This window comes from Oxyura jamaicensis, chromosome 3 (assembly GCF_011077185.1).
Source record: "Oxyura jamaicensis isolate SHBP4307 breed ruddy duck chromosome 3, BPBGC_Ojam_1.0, whole genome shotgun sequence".
Lineage (NCBI taxonomy): Eukaryota > Metazoa > Chordata > Aves > Anseriformes > Anatidae > Oxyura > Oxyura jamaicensis.
This window is the reverse complement of record NC_048895.1, coordinates 85,579,388-85,594,492: the sequence shown is the minus strand read 5'-3', so window position 1 is coordinate 85,594,492 and position 15,105 is coordinate 85,579,388. Positions and strand designations below refer to the sequence as shown.

At 36.6% G+C, this 15,105-nt stretch overlaps 1 protein-coding gene across 10 annotated transcripts in view; it reads left to right on the top strand.

Moving 5' to 3' along the window:
- MYO6 (myosin VI) overlaps positions 1-15,105 on the top strand; it is a 104,702-nt gene that overhangs the window by 29,981 nt on the left and 59,616 nt on the right. For all 10 annotated transcript variants that reach the window (XM_035320933.1, XM_035320929.1, XM_035320927.1 and 7 more), the window contains 5 exons: positions 4,384-4,453; positions 8,296-8,369; positions 10,367-10,496; positions 11,502-11,607; positions 13,535-13,590. In XM_035320933.1, coding sequence (XP_035176824.1) covers positions 4,384-4,453; positions 8,296-8,369; positions 10,367-10,496; positions 11,502-11,607; positions 13,535-13,590 — 436 coding nt within the window. The remainder of the gene's footprint in view (positions 1-4,383; positions 4,454-8,295; positions 8,370-10,366; positions 10,497-11,501; positions 11,608-13,534; positions 13,591-15,105) is intronic.

The window sequence follows — 15,105 nt, the reverse complement described above, 5'->3', positions numbered from 1 at the left end:
TATTTTTTAATCTGGGTCATTAACATGTCATATGTACTCCCTGTAGAAGCTGGTCCCTTGCCGGAGATCACAGACTGAAAAGGAAATGTCTGTGTGCGCATTTCTTGATTGTTGCCTTTTATACCACTTAATGGTTAATTAAAATAAGTTGTTAATAACTGCAGTAAATGCTGCAAGGCAGCAGTTTCACGCTGTCTCAAAGTCTCCCCTCCCTTCCCTGCCCGTAGCTAGCTGTGGCGTGGCAGCGTGGCACCCTCTCAGCTGTGCTGGCAAGCGGATGTGGCGCAGCAAACTAGGTCAGAGAATGGATCCACCTTAACAGTGAAGACATGGAAAATTTTAAGGATGGCAGCAAGCAAGAGGAAGGAGGACCCAGGGCAAGCATGGTCAAAGATTTCTTCGTGTTATGAAACCAAGTTAATCCAGTCCAGGCTGGGCGAAGGTAGTTGGCCAACATACCAATTTACTTAACAAAGCAGCAATAGCATTTTTGGGTACCACAGCCCATCCAGAGCTAACAACAGCATTGACATGTCTGTGCCAAAGCTGGATGTCTGAAGAGAGGTGGGGATCTGAGTCACCCAGACTGCGTTGTATAGGAAGGAGTAATGCAGGCGCTGAGAGCTTGTTATCAGAACAGGGGATGTGTTACGTGACAGGAGTTGCTCCCAAAAGCTAGATCGTGGGCTTGCAAGGTTGAAATGCCACAACTATGAAGAAAACGGGGAAACAGGAGAGTGGTTTTCTAATGAGCCTTGTCCCTCGTAGGGCTGGAGCACTGCCCTGAGGATGAGCTCTGAATATGAGCAGAGGGAACGGGGCTCAGCCCCGCAGCTACGTCCTGCCAGCAGTCCCACGATGGTGTGTGAGGAAGGAGGTGGCTAGAAAGACAGCCAGTTGTTAACCTCAACTAGTATTGCATTCACACATCTTTTACCCAGAGTGTACTTTTTGGAACTTACCAGAAATTCTGACCGTGAGAAAATAGCTTTTATGTTGTATTGCTTGATGCTGTAACGGGGAAAAGGCAAATCCCAGTGAAATTGTCAAATGGGGAATTTATTATTTTCCTGGAGGTAGGAAATCTGAATTTAGTGACTAGGGAGAGATACACCCTGAGATGCCTTTCTGGGACCCTTGCAGTACGGAGGAACAGGAGGCAGCTAATGAATTTCTCTAGTGATCAGTTCCTTGAAGTACAGGGGAGGCGCATATTGCTGCAGACACCAATCCATGCCCCTGCTGCAGTCACCTGAGAAGCACCTTATGGCTCTGAGAAAGGCCCTGAGGGCCTTTGGGACCTCTGGGACCCGTGTTCCAGTATGTTCTGAATAACCAGCACGGCATTTCCCCAGGTTAAGTATAAATAAATTTATTCTGAAAGTAAAGATCATAATGTCCAAAGTCCAGTGTTTTCAAGCAAAAGCATTATTTTAGCAGTGAGTGCAGCTTGCTTGAGCAAAAGAGACAGGTTCTTGTCCATCATAAAAACAGTTGGTGTTGCTTTAGGCTGTTCTGTAGAATGCAGCTGAGAGTAGGGATGTCTCTGTGTCTGCATCTAGAAGATAACTAGAAGATATAAAGGAAGGCACGGTTACATGTATTCGATTACATGGTAGAAAGAAGATCCTGCTTGAACGGAAAGGTATCTTTTTTCACTCATCTTGTTTCTGGGAGAATAGTTAAGGTTGCCATTGGATTTCAAGCGCTGCTTCATTACAAAAAGGAAAAAAACAAAAACAAAAACACAAACCCTCTGTTTTGCCTCCTGAGACCACTTTCATAAGTGGTTCATAAGTGGTTTGTAAGATCAGTATCCCATCCATTTTTTAAAATGAATTTGACCTAAGCTATGCCTTAATGTAAATGTCTTTGACCAAATATGCCTGAAGTGTTTTCTCCTTGCAGTCAATGTGTTTCAAAATATGGGGCAATGGAGTAAATAATTGGATAACTTTTAAATGGCAGATATGAGATAGCTTGCCCATTTTTCTGTTTAATATGATCAATTTTAATAGTATTTGGCAATATTCAAAGCCCTACACATCTAATAATTTATTTATCGGTAATTTATTTATCTGTATAAGTAATCACCTTAAACATAAAGCAGTAGAGTAACTGGGACAGGAGTAAAATTCTTGGTTGATACAGTTTAAACTAGGCTTCATGTTCCCGTCTGATCTAAAAAAGTCCATCAGAAAAACAGTTGCTAAGTCATTCTTATATTGCTTATTTGTTTTATGACTCATGAAATAGTTAGCTGTGATGCTGTACTAAATTACAGAAGGTAGGAAGGACTTGAAGAAGGACATCCACTTTGTCACAAGCTGACTGTCCCTGCAGCATATCTAACATTGCAATTATTTCACAATTCCCATTGTGTGAAAAAAATGAAGGAGGACATAACCAGCATCAATTTTCCTTAATTTTTCACTGAGATTTGTCTTTGATCAGAAGGCTGAGTGGTGAGGACAATGGAAAGGCTCTTCCTTCATCTTCTGAGGTAGATCTGGTATAGCTGGGTTTAGAGCTGTGAGATGTTGGTGTCAAAACCTTTTGAAGAGTGTTACAGAACAGCTGGAGTTCATTCTCTCATGTGGAAAAAAAAATAGTCTGTATTTGTTAGTGGTTAAACTTGAACTGTACATCAGCAAGCAAGAAAAAGCGAAGTTAGATTTTTGTGAAGCAAGTCAAGCTTTTTTTAAGTTTTTCCCCCTTTTCATGCAGAATGAACTGAGTACAGGGGAAATTGTTGTTCAAAGATGTCTTTATGTAATGCAAACCACCTTTATTGTTGACAGACTTGCAGAGAAGATTATGGTAAGATGTTCCAACTGCAATATTTTGAGAGGGAGGGGAAGAGGGAGCTCTCTACCTTGCTAAAACTTGGAGATAGGTAATGTTGAGATCCTCTGTGGCTCCAGTGTGCTCTGATGAAGGATATTGTGGAGGAGGTTGGTCTGACAGATGTTCAGTAGTTCCAAAGTCACCATGCAGATGCTTTTCCCTTACAAAAGCTTTTTATGCACTTTTTTCACCTGCATTGAATCCTGATAAGGAGATGGCAAAGTATAATTTATGCCTATAATTAGCATATAGCACGGTAACTTTGTAGGGAAGGGATATTACTGACTTAATGTTTTCCAACCAGCAGCAATTATTTTGGCTCAGGGATGTTTTTAATCCTTGCCACTTTAAAGGGAGTTGGAATTTGTGGCTGTTCACAGTGGTCTAAGTTGCAAAATCACATTTATTGTGTCTTTTGTACGGAAGCAAAGATGAAAAAAGTTGCTGTATTTCTTCTAAATGTCCATGTGAGATGCTTCTCATGGTACTGTCTTACTGGGTACAATGTTAATGAAGCAAGTAAATTTGCTTATTTATTAGGGTCATTCTTTTAGATCTAGTTGGTTGTCTTTTAAACTAGTAGAGAAATAATTAAGTAGGCTTCTTGTCTTAATTTCCATGGGGAAAAGGCCTGTAGCAGCATGGCAGCTCTGTCACGTTTAATTGGTACAACGAGGTTTTTGTTTACTCCTAGGTAGCTCAGACAAGCTATCGCTACTGCAAATAAAAAGTAAAATTAAATACCCTAGTTCTTACAATATGCAGTAGCTTTGTACAGATGCTGTACTACAGTTTTCCTTTTTTTTTTTTTTTTAAGTTATAGGATATTTATTCATCTTTACAATATAAATAACAATTTGTAAAGAATAGAGGGTAAACAAAGTTGGTTTTGTTATTAATTTTTCCAGTTGGATATGAACAGTTGCTAAATGGCTGTTTTGTGTTACTGGAGTACAAGCGTTGAAGGAAAGTCTTGTTTTACTTTAGTATTGGTTTGTTGAAGGCAAAAAAAAAAAAAGCACCCAAAGCTACAGAATGTGGAGATACAGAGAATATTATATATTGAATATTTATGTTTTAAGTGAGAATGTTTTTAAAACAATATGATGATGACAATACAGTCCTTTCACTGAACTAATACTTTGTTTTTTGCTGTTTTTGCTTCTTTGCAAAGCTGAGGAAATTGTGTGTTCTGTTCCCTCTGCAGTATTGTTGTCTTTCTAATCTTCATTTTTGGTGTTGTCTATTGTTATATGCCAATGGTTATGTGCAATTTTCAAAATGCATCAGATATTTTTACAATAAGAATATATAATTACAGTAATTGGTTTTTGTAATGTAATGCAGTAATACAGATGCTGCAGTTCCTATCTGCACCTGGCAGCTCAGTAACATTTCCAGTGCTGAGATATAAAGCTAAAAACTTCATTTTTAACTATGCATGACTACGGTGCATTTAGTTGCAACATGACACAAGACATCTTTGAACTCTCTATTTACGGAATTATGACAATTTTAGTATTTTTCATCTAACAGACTTTCCAGGCTGCTATCAATCAAGTGTTTCCTGCTGAAGAGGACAGCAAAAAGGATGTGGAAGATAATTGTAAGTTATGAATTTTAAAATAAATTATGCATTTGAAAAAAAAAATGTATGGGAAAGAATATTGTTTCTTTACAAGCTCCCTTTTTTTTTTTTTCTTATAGTCCTTTTGTTTTCTTTACTTTAGTTTGTGTATGAAATTTACTAGTCCTTGAAACTTACTAAAGTAAGCCTGTTTTAAATAGCATTTATTGTGTTTTTAAACAGCTGAACACTTTAGAGGAATTCGCGATTACATGAGTTATTCCCACATACAGCTGTTACTTGACTAACTTCATATATTTATAAGATGCTACTTACCTGCATTTTGATCAACTGAATTGAGCATTTTGATGCTAACCAAATCTCTCAGCAAAAGAATGAGTTGCTTTATCAGCAGCTCTGTTGTACTGCATTTTTGTACATGCAACCCACTTCTCAGATAGCATTCCTGTACAAGTTGAAAAAAAAAATTTAAGATAACATTTCTAAAACTGGAAACAGGAATATGGACCCCCTAAGGCCATTGGAAAGGAAAATAGGTTATAGTGAATTAGACCAGAGGGCTGCTGGAGAAGGACCCTTGAAGTGAACTTGTGTAATACACATTGTGTTGATATGCAGGGGTTTTATTTTGTTAAATATATTAGTTAGATCTGTGGAACCAAATCAAGTATGCAAACCTAGGATGAGGAGAGAGAGTACCGAGATGAGTGAGAAAGGACCAGCTTTTATAGAACTGTTAAATATTTTGGTACTGTTGGTGTTTGTGAACAAATCTATTCACAGAGACTATCCTATCTTGACGATCTGATGAGGGAAATTATTTTAAATATTTCTGATGGGGATTACTGGTTGGCCAAATACTAGTAACTTTGTAAATGGTGGGCAAAAGTAGCTTCTGTTGTTTTTCCTCTAAAATAAATATCAGGTAGGACTTTGAAAGTTGTTGATGATTTAAGAACTAAGGTTTATACTGAGGAATAGGGGGGTGGTATTTGTATCCCATGGCAGGAAGTACAGCTGTTAAAACTGCTCTGTAAGGATCAAGAAAAAGCTTGTGGCAAGGCTTGAGGCTTGTGATTGTACTTAGCACAGTGCTGACGGAGCAGTGTTGTCAGAGGTGGAACCAAGCTGACAACTTTGTTCTCAGTTGCTGGTGTTGGTACCTGTATTCTCTGCACAAGATGATTGTTAGGGAAATGCACTTAATCTGTGCATCTCTCACAGGAGCGTTACTGAGATGTCCTGGCACCTCAGTGTCCCAGTCAGGGAACTGAAATTTAGAATGAGGTACTGGAAGTCAGTTGAGATTTTTAGCAAAGTGCTATTCAAATAAGTTAAAACAGTCATCCTATGGGAGAAAATGTCTTCTTTGGCTTACTGTCTAAAATATCAAACTTAAAAATACTTCGTCCAGCAATCCCCTCTGTTTCAAATATTATTTTGAGACTTTACCAATATATTTCCGCTTTTTGCTCAGCACTTGATGTTCATCTCTAGCATGTGTGAAACCAAGTTCAGTTTCCTTCTCTCATAGAGAGGATTTGTGCTGATCATCACATATCTTTAAGAATAATTATTATACAAGTATAATTCACTTTATAAACTACTGGGTGTTATCCATCTCTCCTTATAATACTGTTTTGAGAAATCCCGAAGGTCTAGTTAATAATACACTTACCATTCCAATCTGTGCTTAGTGATTAACTCCTTCCTAGGGTGTAATTTGCTGAATGAAGTGTTGCTTTTTTTCCCCAAAACTTTTTGAGAATCTAGCCCTTCCTCAAATATGAGTTTTCAGTAAATATTGCAAATGGTACAGAGACAAAGCATTTACCTTTTTGTGTGAGTCACGCACTCTTCTACTCCCCCACACTAAGGTTTGGGGGTCTGTCACCATATGTGGACAGAAAAAGAAACCAGAACTTCTTGATTTTGAGGTGAAGCAAGTTTTTTTTTTTTTTTTTTTTTTTTTTTTTTTTTTTTTTTGTTAATGTGGTGGTTTTACCGTGCTAGGCAGTTGAACACCACAACCGCTCTCTCACTCCCCCTCCTCAGATGAGGAGGGGAAGAAGTAAAGGAAAGAACAACTCACGGGTTGAGATAAGGATGATTTAATTAAAAAGGGGAAATATATATATATATATAGATAATTAAGGAAATATTATTATTAATTAAACAATTCAACTAAAGGGAAAAAAGGGAAAGGGGAAAAGGGAGGGGGAAAGGGAATAACTAAACAAAACAAGTAAAGGCTATGTGGAAGTGCAGAGGAAAGAAATTACTCTCTACTTCCCACAAATGAGCGATGCTTGACCACGTCCTTGAAGCAGGGCCTCAACGCACGTAGCCGGTGTTCGGGAGGAGGACAGACGTTTTCGCAACGAGAGCCCACCCCTCCCCTCTTCTTCCTTTTTCCACCTTTTATTGCTGAGTGTGACATCATATGGTATGGAATGTCCCTTTGGTTGGTTTAGGTCAGCTGCCCTGCTGATGTTTCTTTCTCACTTTTTGCCCACCCCCTAGGAGGGTCAGAGAGAGTCCTGATGCTGTGCCAGCACTTCTCAGCAGCAGACACAACACTGGTGTGATACCACTGCTGTTCTAGCTCCAAGTGCAGAGCGCAGCACTGTATGGGCTGCTGCAGGGAAAGTTAACATCCCAGCCAGACCCAGTACAGTTAAAAAAAAAGAAGTGGGGCAGGTTATCAGATAAGAATTGTAAAAAATAAAATAAAATTCTACAGACCCAGGAGAGCTGGTGTGTGTAAATTTGGCATTGGTATTTCCTGACGTTAAGTGCTTGACTTGACTTCCATAAACTTTGTGTGTGTGTGTGTGTGTATGCAAATAAATACATGGACTATTAAATGCACATACACTGGTTATATTTATGAATGAGCCATATGAATATGCAGAATTCTCCCTCTGGTAACTTAATGTGGCTCTGGATATGAATGCCACTTTCAAGGGATTTATTCTAGAGAAGATACATTTTGAAATTGCAGACTTAAGCCTTAGTTTTGTGTTGAGGCAGCAATGTTTCTCCTGGAGCAGGCTCCTGTTCTGCACTGAGTCTGCAGGCACAGTGCCTCTAACAGGGCTGGAAACCTTGTGCTAAGAGAATACTGGGGACATGTTAAAATTTGGGGTCCTGTGTTGACTGGATAATTATCAGGTTTTTATTAGAATGCCTAACTATTTCCTTTAAAATATACTTCACACCCCCAGAGGTTCTTATGAAGATGCAGTCAAGGGAGGGGATTGTTTCTTTCGAATTTTAAGGGTATGAAGACAATTAGTAGCTCCTCAACTCAAAAGATACACATTTAGTCACCTGGAGCAGGAAGTGCTGCTATTCAGTGGAGGTACACAATCCAGAGGGAGGCTGCAAACTGCTGCTGAAGCTGCCTTTGCTTCAGGCTGGTCTGATGCACGTGGTGTGAAGCAGAGTCATTCTCTGTCCTACTGCCAAAGGAAGGCTATAGGATGGAAAAAGACAAGCACGGAGGGAAACGCACTGTGTTTGTCTGGAAGGACATTGAAAAAGGACCTTAAAACTGACAATTTATACTGAGTGCAATGTGTTGAGGCTCCCATCATCTAATTCTTCGTTTAGCAACTTTCTTTAACTTAGGTAGTACAATAAGGAGTAGGTGTACAATTTTTAAAGCATGTACTGAGTCAGCAGTTCTTCTGCCTCAACACAGTGCAAAGGAATGACAGGATTATATAATTATAATTATATAATCAAAGAGAGGGGAAGCAAAATGCTCCTTAATCCTAAGACTTAGTTGCTTGGCTGTACATTAAGGTTCTTCTGTGCTCTTAATGGTATATGATTGTTTTTTTTTTTATTTGCAGGTTCCCTGATGTATTTAAATGAAGCCACTCTCCTTCACAATATCAAAGTTCGGTACAGTAAGGACAGAATTTATGTAAGTATTACCTGTCATGCCAACCAGTCTGATGATAAATATCCTTTCAAAACACCCAAAGCAACAACAAAAACAATTTTGTTTTTCCTCTATCACAGAAAATTAGCAGGAATAGTACCATCAGAAAGTTAGGAGGTTTTAGGCATTTTTTGCTACCTTGCTTGAGACCTGAATCAAATTGATGCTCACTATTTTTTTATCAGGCAGAGCAATAGATTTTTCTATACTTGACTGCTCAGTTGCAACTACAGCACATCATTTATATCACAAAGGTCTGTTCGTGTAGGGAACTTACCTCACCAGTGGAGTAGCTTTTAACAAAGTGGCTATTTCTTCATTATTTTTGAACGAAGCAAACAGGTGCCGTCTCTGACACCTCCTAGCTCAGATGTCCATCTTAATCTTTTATATTGCTATCAAATTGCCTAATTGTACTTAATGAATTCTGACTAAATTACATTTTGTCCTTGCCATCTGCCCTGACACTGACAGCTGTGAAATAGAAGAAAGATAAGAATTTTCTTTCTTATTTTTTTTTCTAATAGAAAGCTGGCTAGTGATAATACAAAATAATTCTACACAATTTCTAAGTGTCAGTGTTCAAATAATCAACTTTTGTGTTAACCTACTGTTCTAAAATTAATCGATTCAGAGTTATACCCTTTTATAAATACATAAAGAAGTATAGTTGTTTTCCTTTGTTGCAGTTAACTTTACACAGCTATAAATTCTTTATAGGCTCAAGATCAAGCACCAGCTTTAAAGTAAATAAATAAAAATGGTGATTCGAATGCTGTCCTGGAAAAATAATAATAAAAAACACATGCACACAAAAACCCCAATGCAATAAAATAAATTCTGAAACTGAACTGATCATGAGGGAGGACATTATTTAGTTTCACAAACCTTTTCTTCATTTTAAACCACTGCTACTAATACGTTATCCTGAGTGGGTATATTTTCTTTCTTTATTTTATTATTATTATTTTTAGAGCTGGTTAACAGCATTTGTATTCTTACTAAGAGGAAAACTAACATTAGAATTTGCAGCTCATGAGGAACTCTGTGCATGAATTTTCCATCAGAGAATCAGAGAAATAAGCGATGAAAATAGAAGCCTCTAAGAAAATTAATATATTGTGTGTGTCCAACCTTCTGTCAACATGTCATGGTAGTGTCCAAAATTCAGTCTTGGGATATACTTAGTAACAATGAACCAAATAAGTTATTCAGGCTGAGGGTTTATCTGCGTTTCTCCAGACCTTTTCCTGCAAATCTGCTTTTTTTTTTTTTTTTTTTTTTTTTTTTTCTGTGCTGCAGACATCTGTTCATCCTTGTATGTGATCTGGCCATAAAAACCTAAGTATGAAAGGTTTTTCAGAAATGCTAAGTACAACCTATCTTCAGCCTTCCTTATTGTACGAAACTTTTTAGTTTTCCTTATTGTTAAAAACGAAAAGGCAGGACCGGTTTGATTTTTTTCTCAAATTCCTTCTCTATTACAGAGTATTTGTATTCTGTATTCCTCACTGTGGAAGCAGCCATAGCTAATTTCTCGCAGCTGAATGATTTTATTGCCTGGCTCGAGCGTGTTCCCAGTCAGTCCTTCCTGCTGAGTTGCTTCCATTTGATAGTGAAAAATTAATGTCATTGGAGGAAACTGCATTATGCTAGCCAAGAGTTTAGTTTAGAGGAGGAAGTAGTGATGTTTTATCCGTGATCTAGCAACTCATTTAAAAAAAGAGGGAGAAAGGTCAAATTCAGGACATACTCCACAGCTCAGTGGTTAGGAAATTCTCCTGAGAAATGCTTTTTCACAGAAGTCCTGAGAAGATAATTAGAGGAACTCTGAAAACATATCCTTTCTTGTACCTATTAGCTAGAGAGAATTGTAATTGTTATACTTCAGCTGTACTGTTCAATAATAATAGAAAATTGCTGTTAACCACTTGGTTGGATACTAGCTAATTGTTTACTGTTAATTGTTTTCTTCACAGACATACGTAGCCAACATTCTCATTGCAGTGAATCCGTATTTTGATATACCCAAGTTTTATTCTTCAGATACTATTAAAAAGTACCAGGGTAGATCGCTTGGGACGTTGCCACCACATGTTTTTGCTATTGGTATGTATTGAGTCTGGTTTTTGTTGTTTACAGAACAAGCATTAAGTACTTTGCAGCTACATGCAAACTGCAGCTCTGTAACTGTAATTTGTTTACTTTAAGCTATTAGCAAATGAAAAGTTATTGCTAGAACTGCAAATTTTCTCATCCTTGATATTCAGTTTGAAGAATCTGGCAACTAATTATGATTGTTCTGTACTTCCAGTGTTTCATGTCTAAGTAGTTTTAATATAATGTACAATCATAAAATAAAAAATTAATTCAGATTTTAGAAGTGAAGAATGACAATTTAAACTGGCAAAATAGAATGATTTTAATTGGTCTTACTATAACCAAATCACATGCACTGTTTCTTTTTAGATGATTATGTTATAGGCAGAAAACGTATTTAAATATTATTATTGGGATAAACCTTATTTTAAATCACTTGGAAAGTAATCATGTTTAAGAAAAAATCTGGAAGCTATGAATACAGCATTTGATTGGAATACAGCCTTCTGAGAGTGTTAAACTTTGTTTTGTAATCAAACAGTTGTTGAAGTCTAAACAGCACATACTGAAAAAAACAGCTGCATAAAAAATAAAAATAAAAAAATACACAAATGTGTTTCCAAGTATCCTTGGCTTGGATTTTGCTAGTTACAAAGTGCAACTGAAAGTTTCCCTTTAAAAAAACTATTAAAGTAAGATTGGTTTTCAGCTGTTTTGTGAATGCATTTAACAGAAGAGATTTATTTCTAGGTGACTGCTTTGTTTTATTTTGTCCTGAAAAGTTGATTATGTTTTTGTTTCAAAGGACTTTAAGCTCTAACATGTCAGCGCTGGAGGGTGGACAGCTATAATATAATTTAGGGAAACTTTAATAAGTTGCAATAGACTTAATTGTAAAGATTTGCTTTTTATTCTTGAAAACGTGAAATTTGCCTATCTGTATAGTGATTAATATTTATTTTAATGTTCAGGAGAGTTGCAAGCATAATTTCTGCCATGTTTCTTTTATTTAAGCTGATAAAGCATACCGTGATATGAAGGTACTCAAGATGAGTCAGTCCATCATAGTTTCTGGAGAATCAGGAGCTGGCAAGACAGAAAATACTAAATTTGTTTTGAGGTGTGTACTTTTGGACCAACGTTATTCAGTGAATCTCTTTTGTTGATGTGTTTGTCTGACATACAGAGTTAATTGTAATGTAATCGATCGGTAACGTAGCATTAAGACCCTGTAAGTTATCTGTATCCTTCTGCGTACACTTTAATACAAGAAATTCACAGGGTTAAACATAAATGCTGACATGGTAACATATGGCAATGGCTGCATATTCACAGAAGCCATAACTCGGTTGTAGTGACATCATATAGTTATTATGGTTTACGATGCAGTCATTTTGGTATCGCGCATCTGGTACTGTGGTTGATAAAATTTAAATTAGGCATTTTAATTGTGCCTTGCAAGACACACTTGTTTTTGCCGTAACTGTGCATGTGTCTGTTTTCCCTGTCTTTGTTTCTTCTGTTTGCTTGAGTATTCATGGTTTTTAACCATTGATTTTTGAGACAACTGCAGGGATCCTGTAATATCCTTCTACCCTAATTTGCTGAATAAGTACTGAATAATGGGATTTAGCTATTTATTGGTGCTCAGGTATGACAGATACTAAATCAAGCATAATAAACTATATGGAGGCCATATTGCTGAGATATACTAGCCTTTCTTTCTTACATGTTTTTAATGATTTTGACCATATTTGTGTCATACTTTAACTGCTTTATATCACTCTGGAGCACTGTAACTGGAGAGCACTACTCCAATGAATTCACCTACAATACAGGTGGCCTGATTATCTAGGGAAGCACAGTGCAGGCAGTCTGAATGCTTTCCCTTCCCCCCTTATCCTTATTTTCCTGTGTAAATCTTGAACTCCCTTTTCTCTTGCATCACATACGTACGTACAGCAGTGGTGTTATCTCCCACATCCCAGGAAGAACTGTCATGGTTGGTCGTCCGTCCTTTCTACTGTTCTTCTCTTCTCCCGCGCAACCTTTAGCGGAGAGCCATAGGAGTTGCAGCAAGGTGATGGTAATGATATTTATAGGGGATGTCCTAACTGGAGACAGCTCACAACTTTGATCCTGCCAAGAATAAAAAAAGACCGCAGGCTCTGGGAGAGCATCCCCTGAGGGATGTCCTCAAAGGCTGTTATTCTTCTGCTTCTCAGCAAAGGAAGTTCTGATTACATGGCAGGCAAATAGCACCACTGCTGCTTCTCCCCGCCACCCACCCCCACAGTCTGTGTACAAAATGTCATTGAGTTTTAAAAACAGGAAAGCCTTTTCCTTGTGTAATCAGAAGGCAAAAGGTACTAATACAGCTCTGTTAATGTTTCTAAACTTTTTTTGGAAGGTCCTATTTCAAGCACTGTTTATAATGTGTCCCAGATTTAGTTGTACATGTCCAGAAGGTATGCCTCCTGGGAAGGGGAGGTTGTTTTTTTTTTTTAAAAAGGGTTGGGGGGAACAACAAAAGAACCTGCATATTCAGAGAAACTTGTGGATTTGTTTTCAAATTCCTTAAATACCTTAAATATGTATTGCAATTTCCTATCTCACAATGTACATGTGGGCTTTTTATTAACATTGATGGTGTGAATGCAGAAGCTGTATGTATGGAACTCTAATTCAGGAAATACATGTGAAAAATCGTGAGTTTACTGAGATTACTAATAAATACAAATAATAAAGTAATACTTTTGCTGTATTTGTATAAAAGTGTAATTTCCATATGCTCATCTAAAAGACATTTCCAACTTATCCTGAAGGACTGGAAAAAGAATCTAAAGTCTACAAGAATATTTCTGTTACAAAAAAAAGAAAGGTCAAATTGTATTTATCTTAAAAGGATGCGGGAACTTGGAACTTATAATCAGTATGCCCTCCTTTTAGTACGTAGTCAGTAAGTGTAGTGCCCAGCCATGTTGAACTGAGGTAACATGACACATGAAAGATACTTTTATCTTTATTATTTTTATCTTTTTTTACAGGTATTTGACAGAGTCCTATGGTACTGGCCAAGACATTGATGATAGAATTGTAGAAGGTATTGTATTTTGTTTAATTCAATTTAAGGTTCCAACTTACTTTATTTTTTTCAAATTTGAAATGTCAAACAATATCAGCTAGGATGAAAATACTATCAGACTTCCTAACATAACACACCTTGATCCTAGGGTCTTAAAATATAATTTTTTATTTATGATTTGCTTTACTCTTATTTAATAAGATGTCATGCAGTACTTGATCTTGACTTTGAGTTGAATTTCATTTGTACCCAACACTGGTTTTTATGTTATATGAATCTGCAAGGAGAATATAGTATTATCATTAATACCTGATACTACCAGGAAGATGTAATTCCTCCTGCTCACCAGAATGTTTATCTCTTTTTCATTGCGTCTATCTCTATAATAGGTTCCCAAACAAGGTCAGAAGAGAGTCTGTTGTTTGTTTTTGGTCAGTCAGTTGAGCATCTTCAATGTTGCATGGAATTCTTAATTAACCAGAAAATAACTTTTTGAGAAAGCGTAAATATCTCAAAACCCAAACAACCACTCTAAAAATGCCTATCTGTCAGTCTATAGCTTCTAATAGATTTATTTTAGGATTTTATTACTTTTATTTTTTCCTAAACCAAAAATGTTTATGTATTTGAGCCATTGATTATTCAAGAGAAGTACTGCAGGCTTTGATCTCTTGTTGCTGGAGGTTTGTTTAAACCGATTTCTCAGTGAAATCCACTGTATGCTAAAGGAACACAGAAAGTGGCCAAGAGATGGATAATGCTTAATGCAGTATCCTGTAAAATTAATTGGTACTTCTAGGTATTATGGTTAAAGTGTTTTTGTTTTGTTTTTAAATCTAAAACAGCATCCAATGCATTAATTTAACAGTTTTTAAGCACAATTCTAATGAACATCTGTATTAATACAGCATCTGTATTAATAGAGAAACCTTTAACCTATTTGAAGGGCCTCTTGCAATTTCTTTTTATTCGTAATCAATTCTTCAAAACTATTAATATCACGTAAAATATCTGGATACCCGAACAGTTATCAAAGGTGTCTTAATAAGACAGCTATGAAAGTCATACTTGTTCATAAGCTTTAAGTATGAAAAAATGAAAACCTAGCCAAAACAAAAAAGTTAATGCTGATGCCCAACTAAATAATTCATTATCATTCCTAATTTATCCAACCACTGTAGTTATTCCTTCATATAAAAATTTAATTTTTATAGGAGCAAATTTGTAGATGGTTGTCAGTGGAGGTTTAAATCTGAGTTTCTGCTCACTTAGTTTCCAATTAATGTGTTTTAGTTAAAAGCGTCAAAATACTTTGCAGATATTTTCCTTGGTTTATTGTTAGTGCTATTCAGAAAATTGTTTTTCTTTGATCTTTGGAGGTAGCAAAATGCATTCTTTCAGAAGCCTTGTGTTTCATAACTACTAAACATTTTCAACCTGCCTAAGCTATGCATGATTTATATAAATATAAAACATACATTAGATTGCTGCCACTCTTTATGTATGGGTTTTCCTTTAAGGTGCTTGAGAACT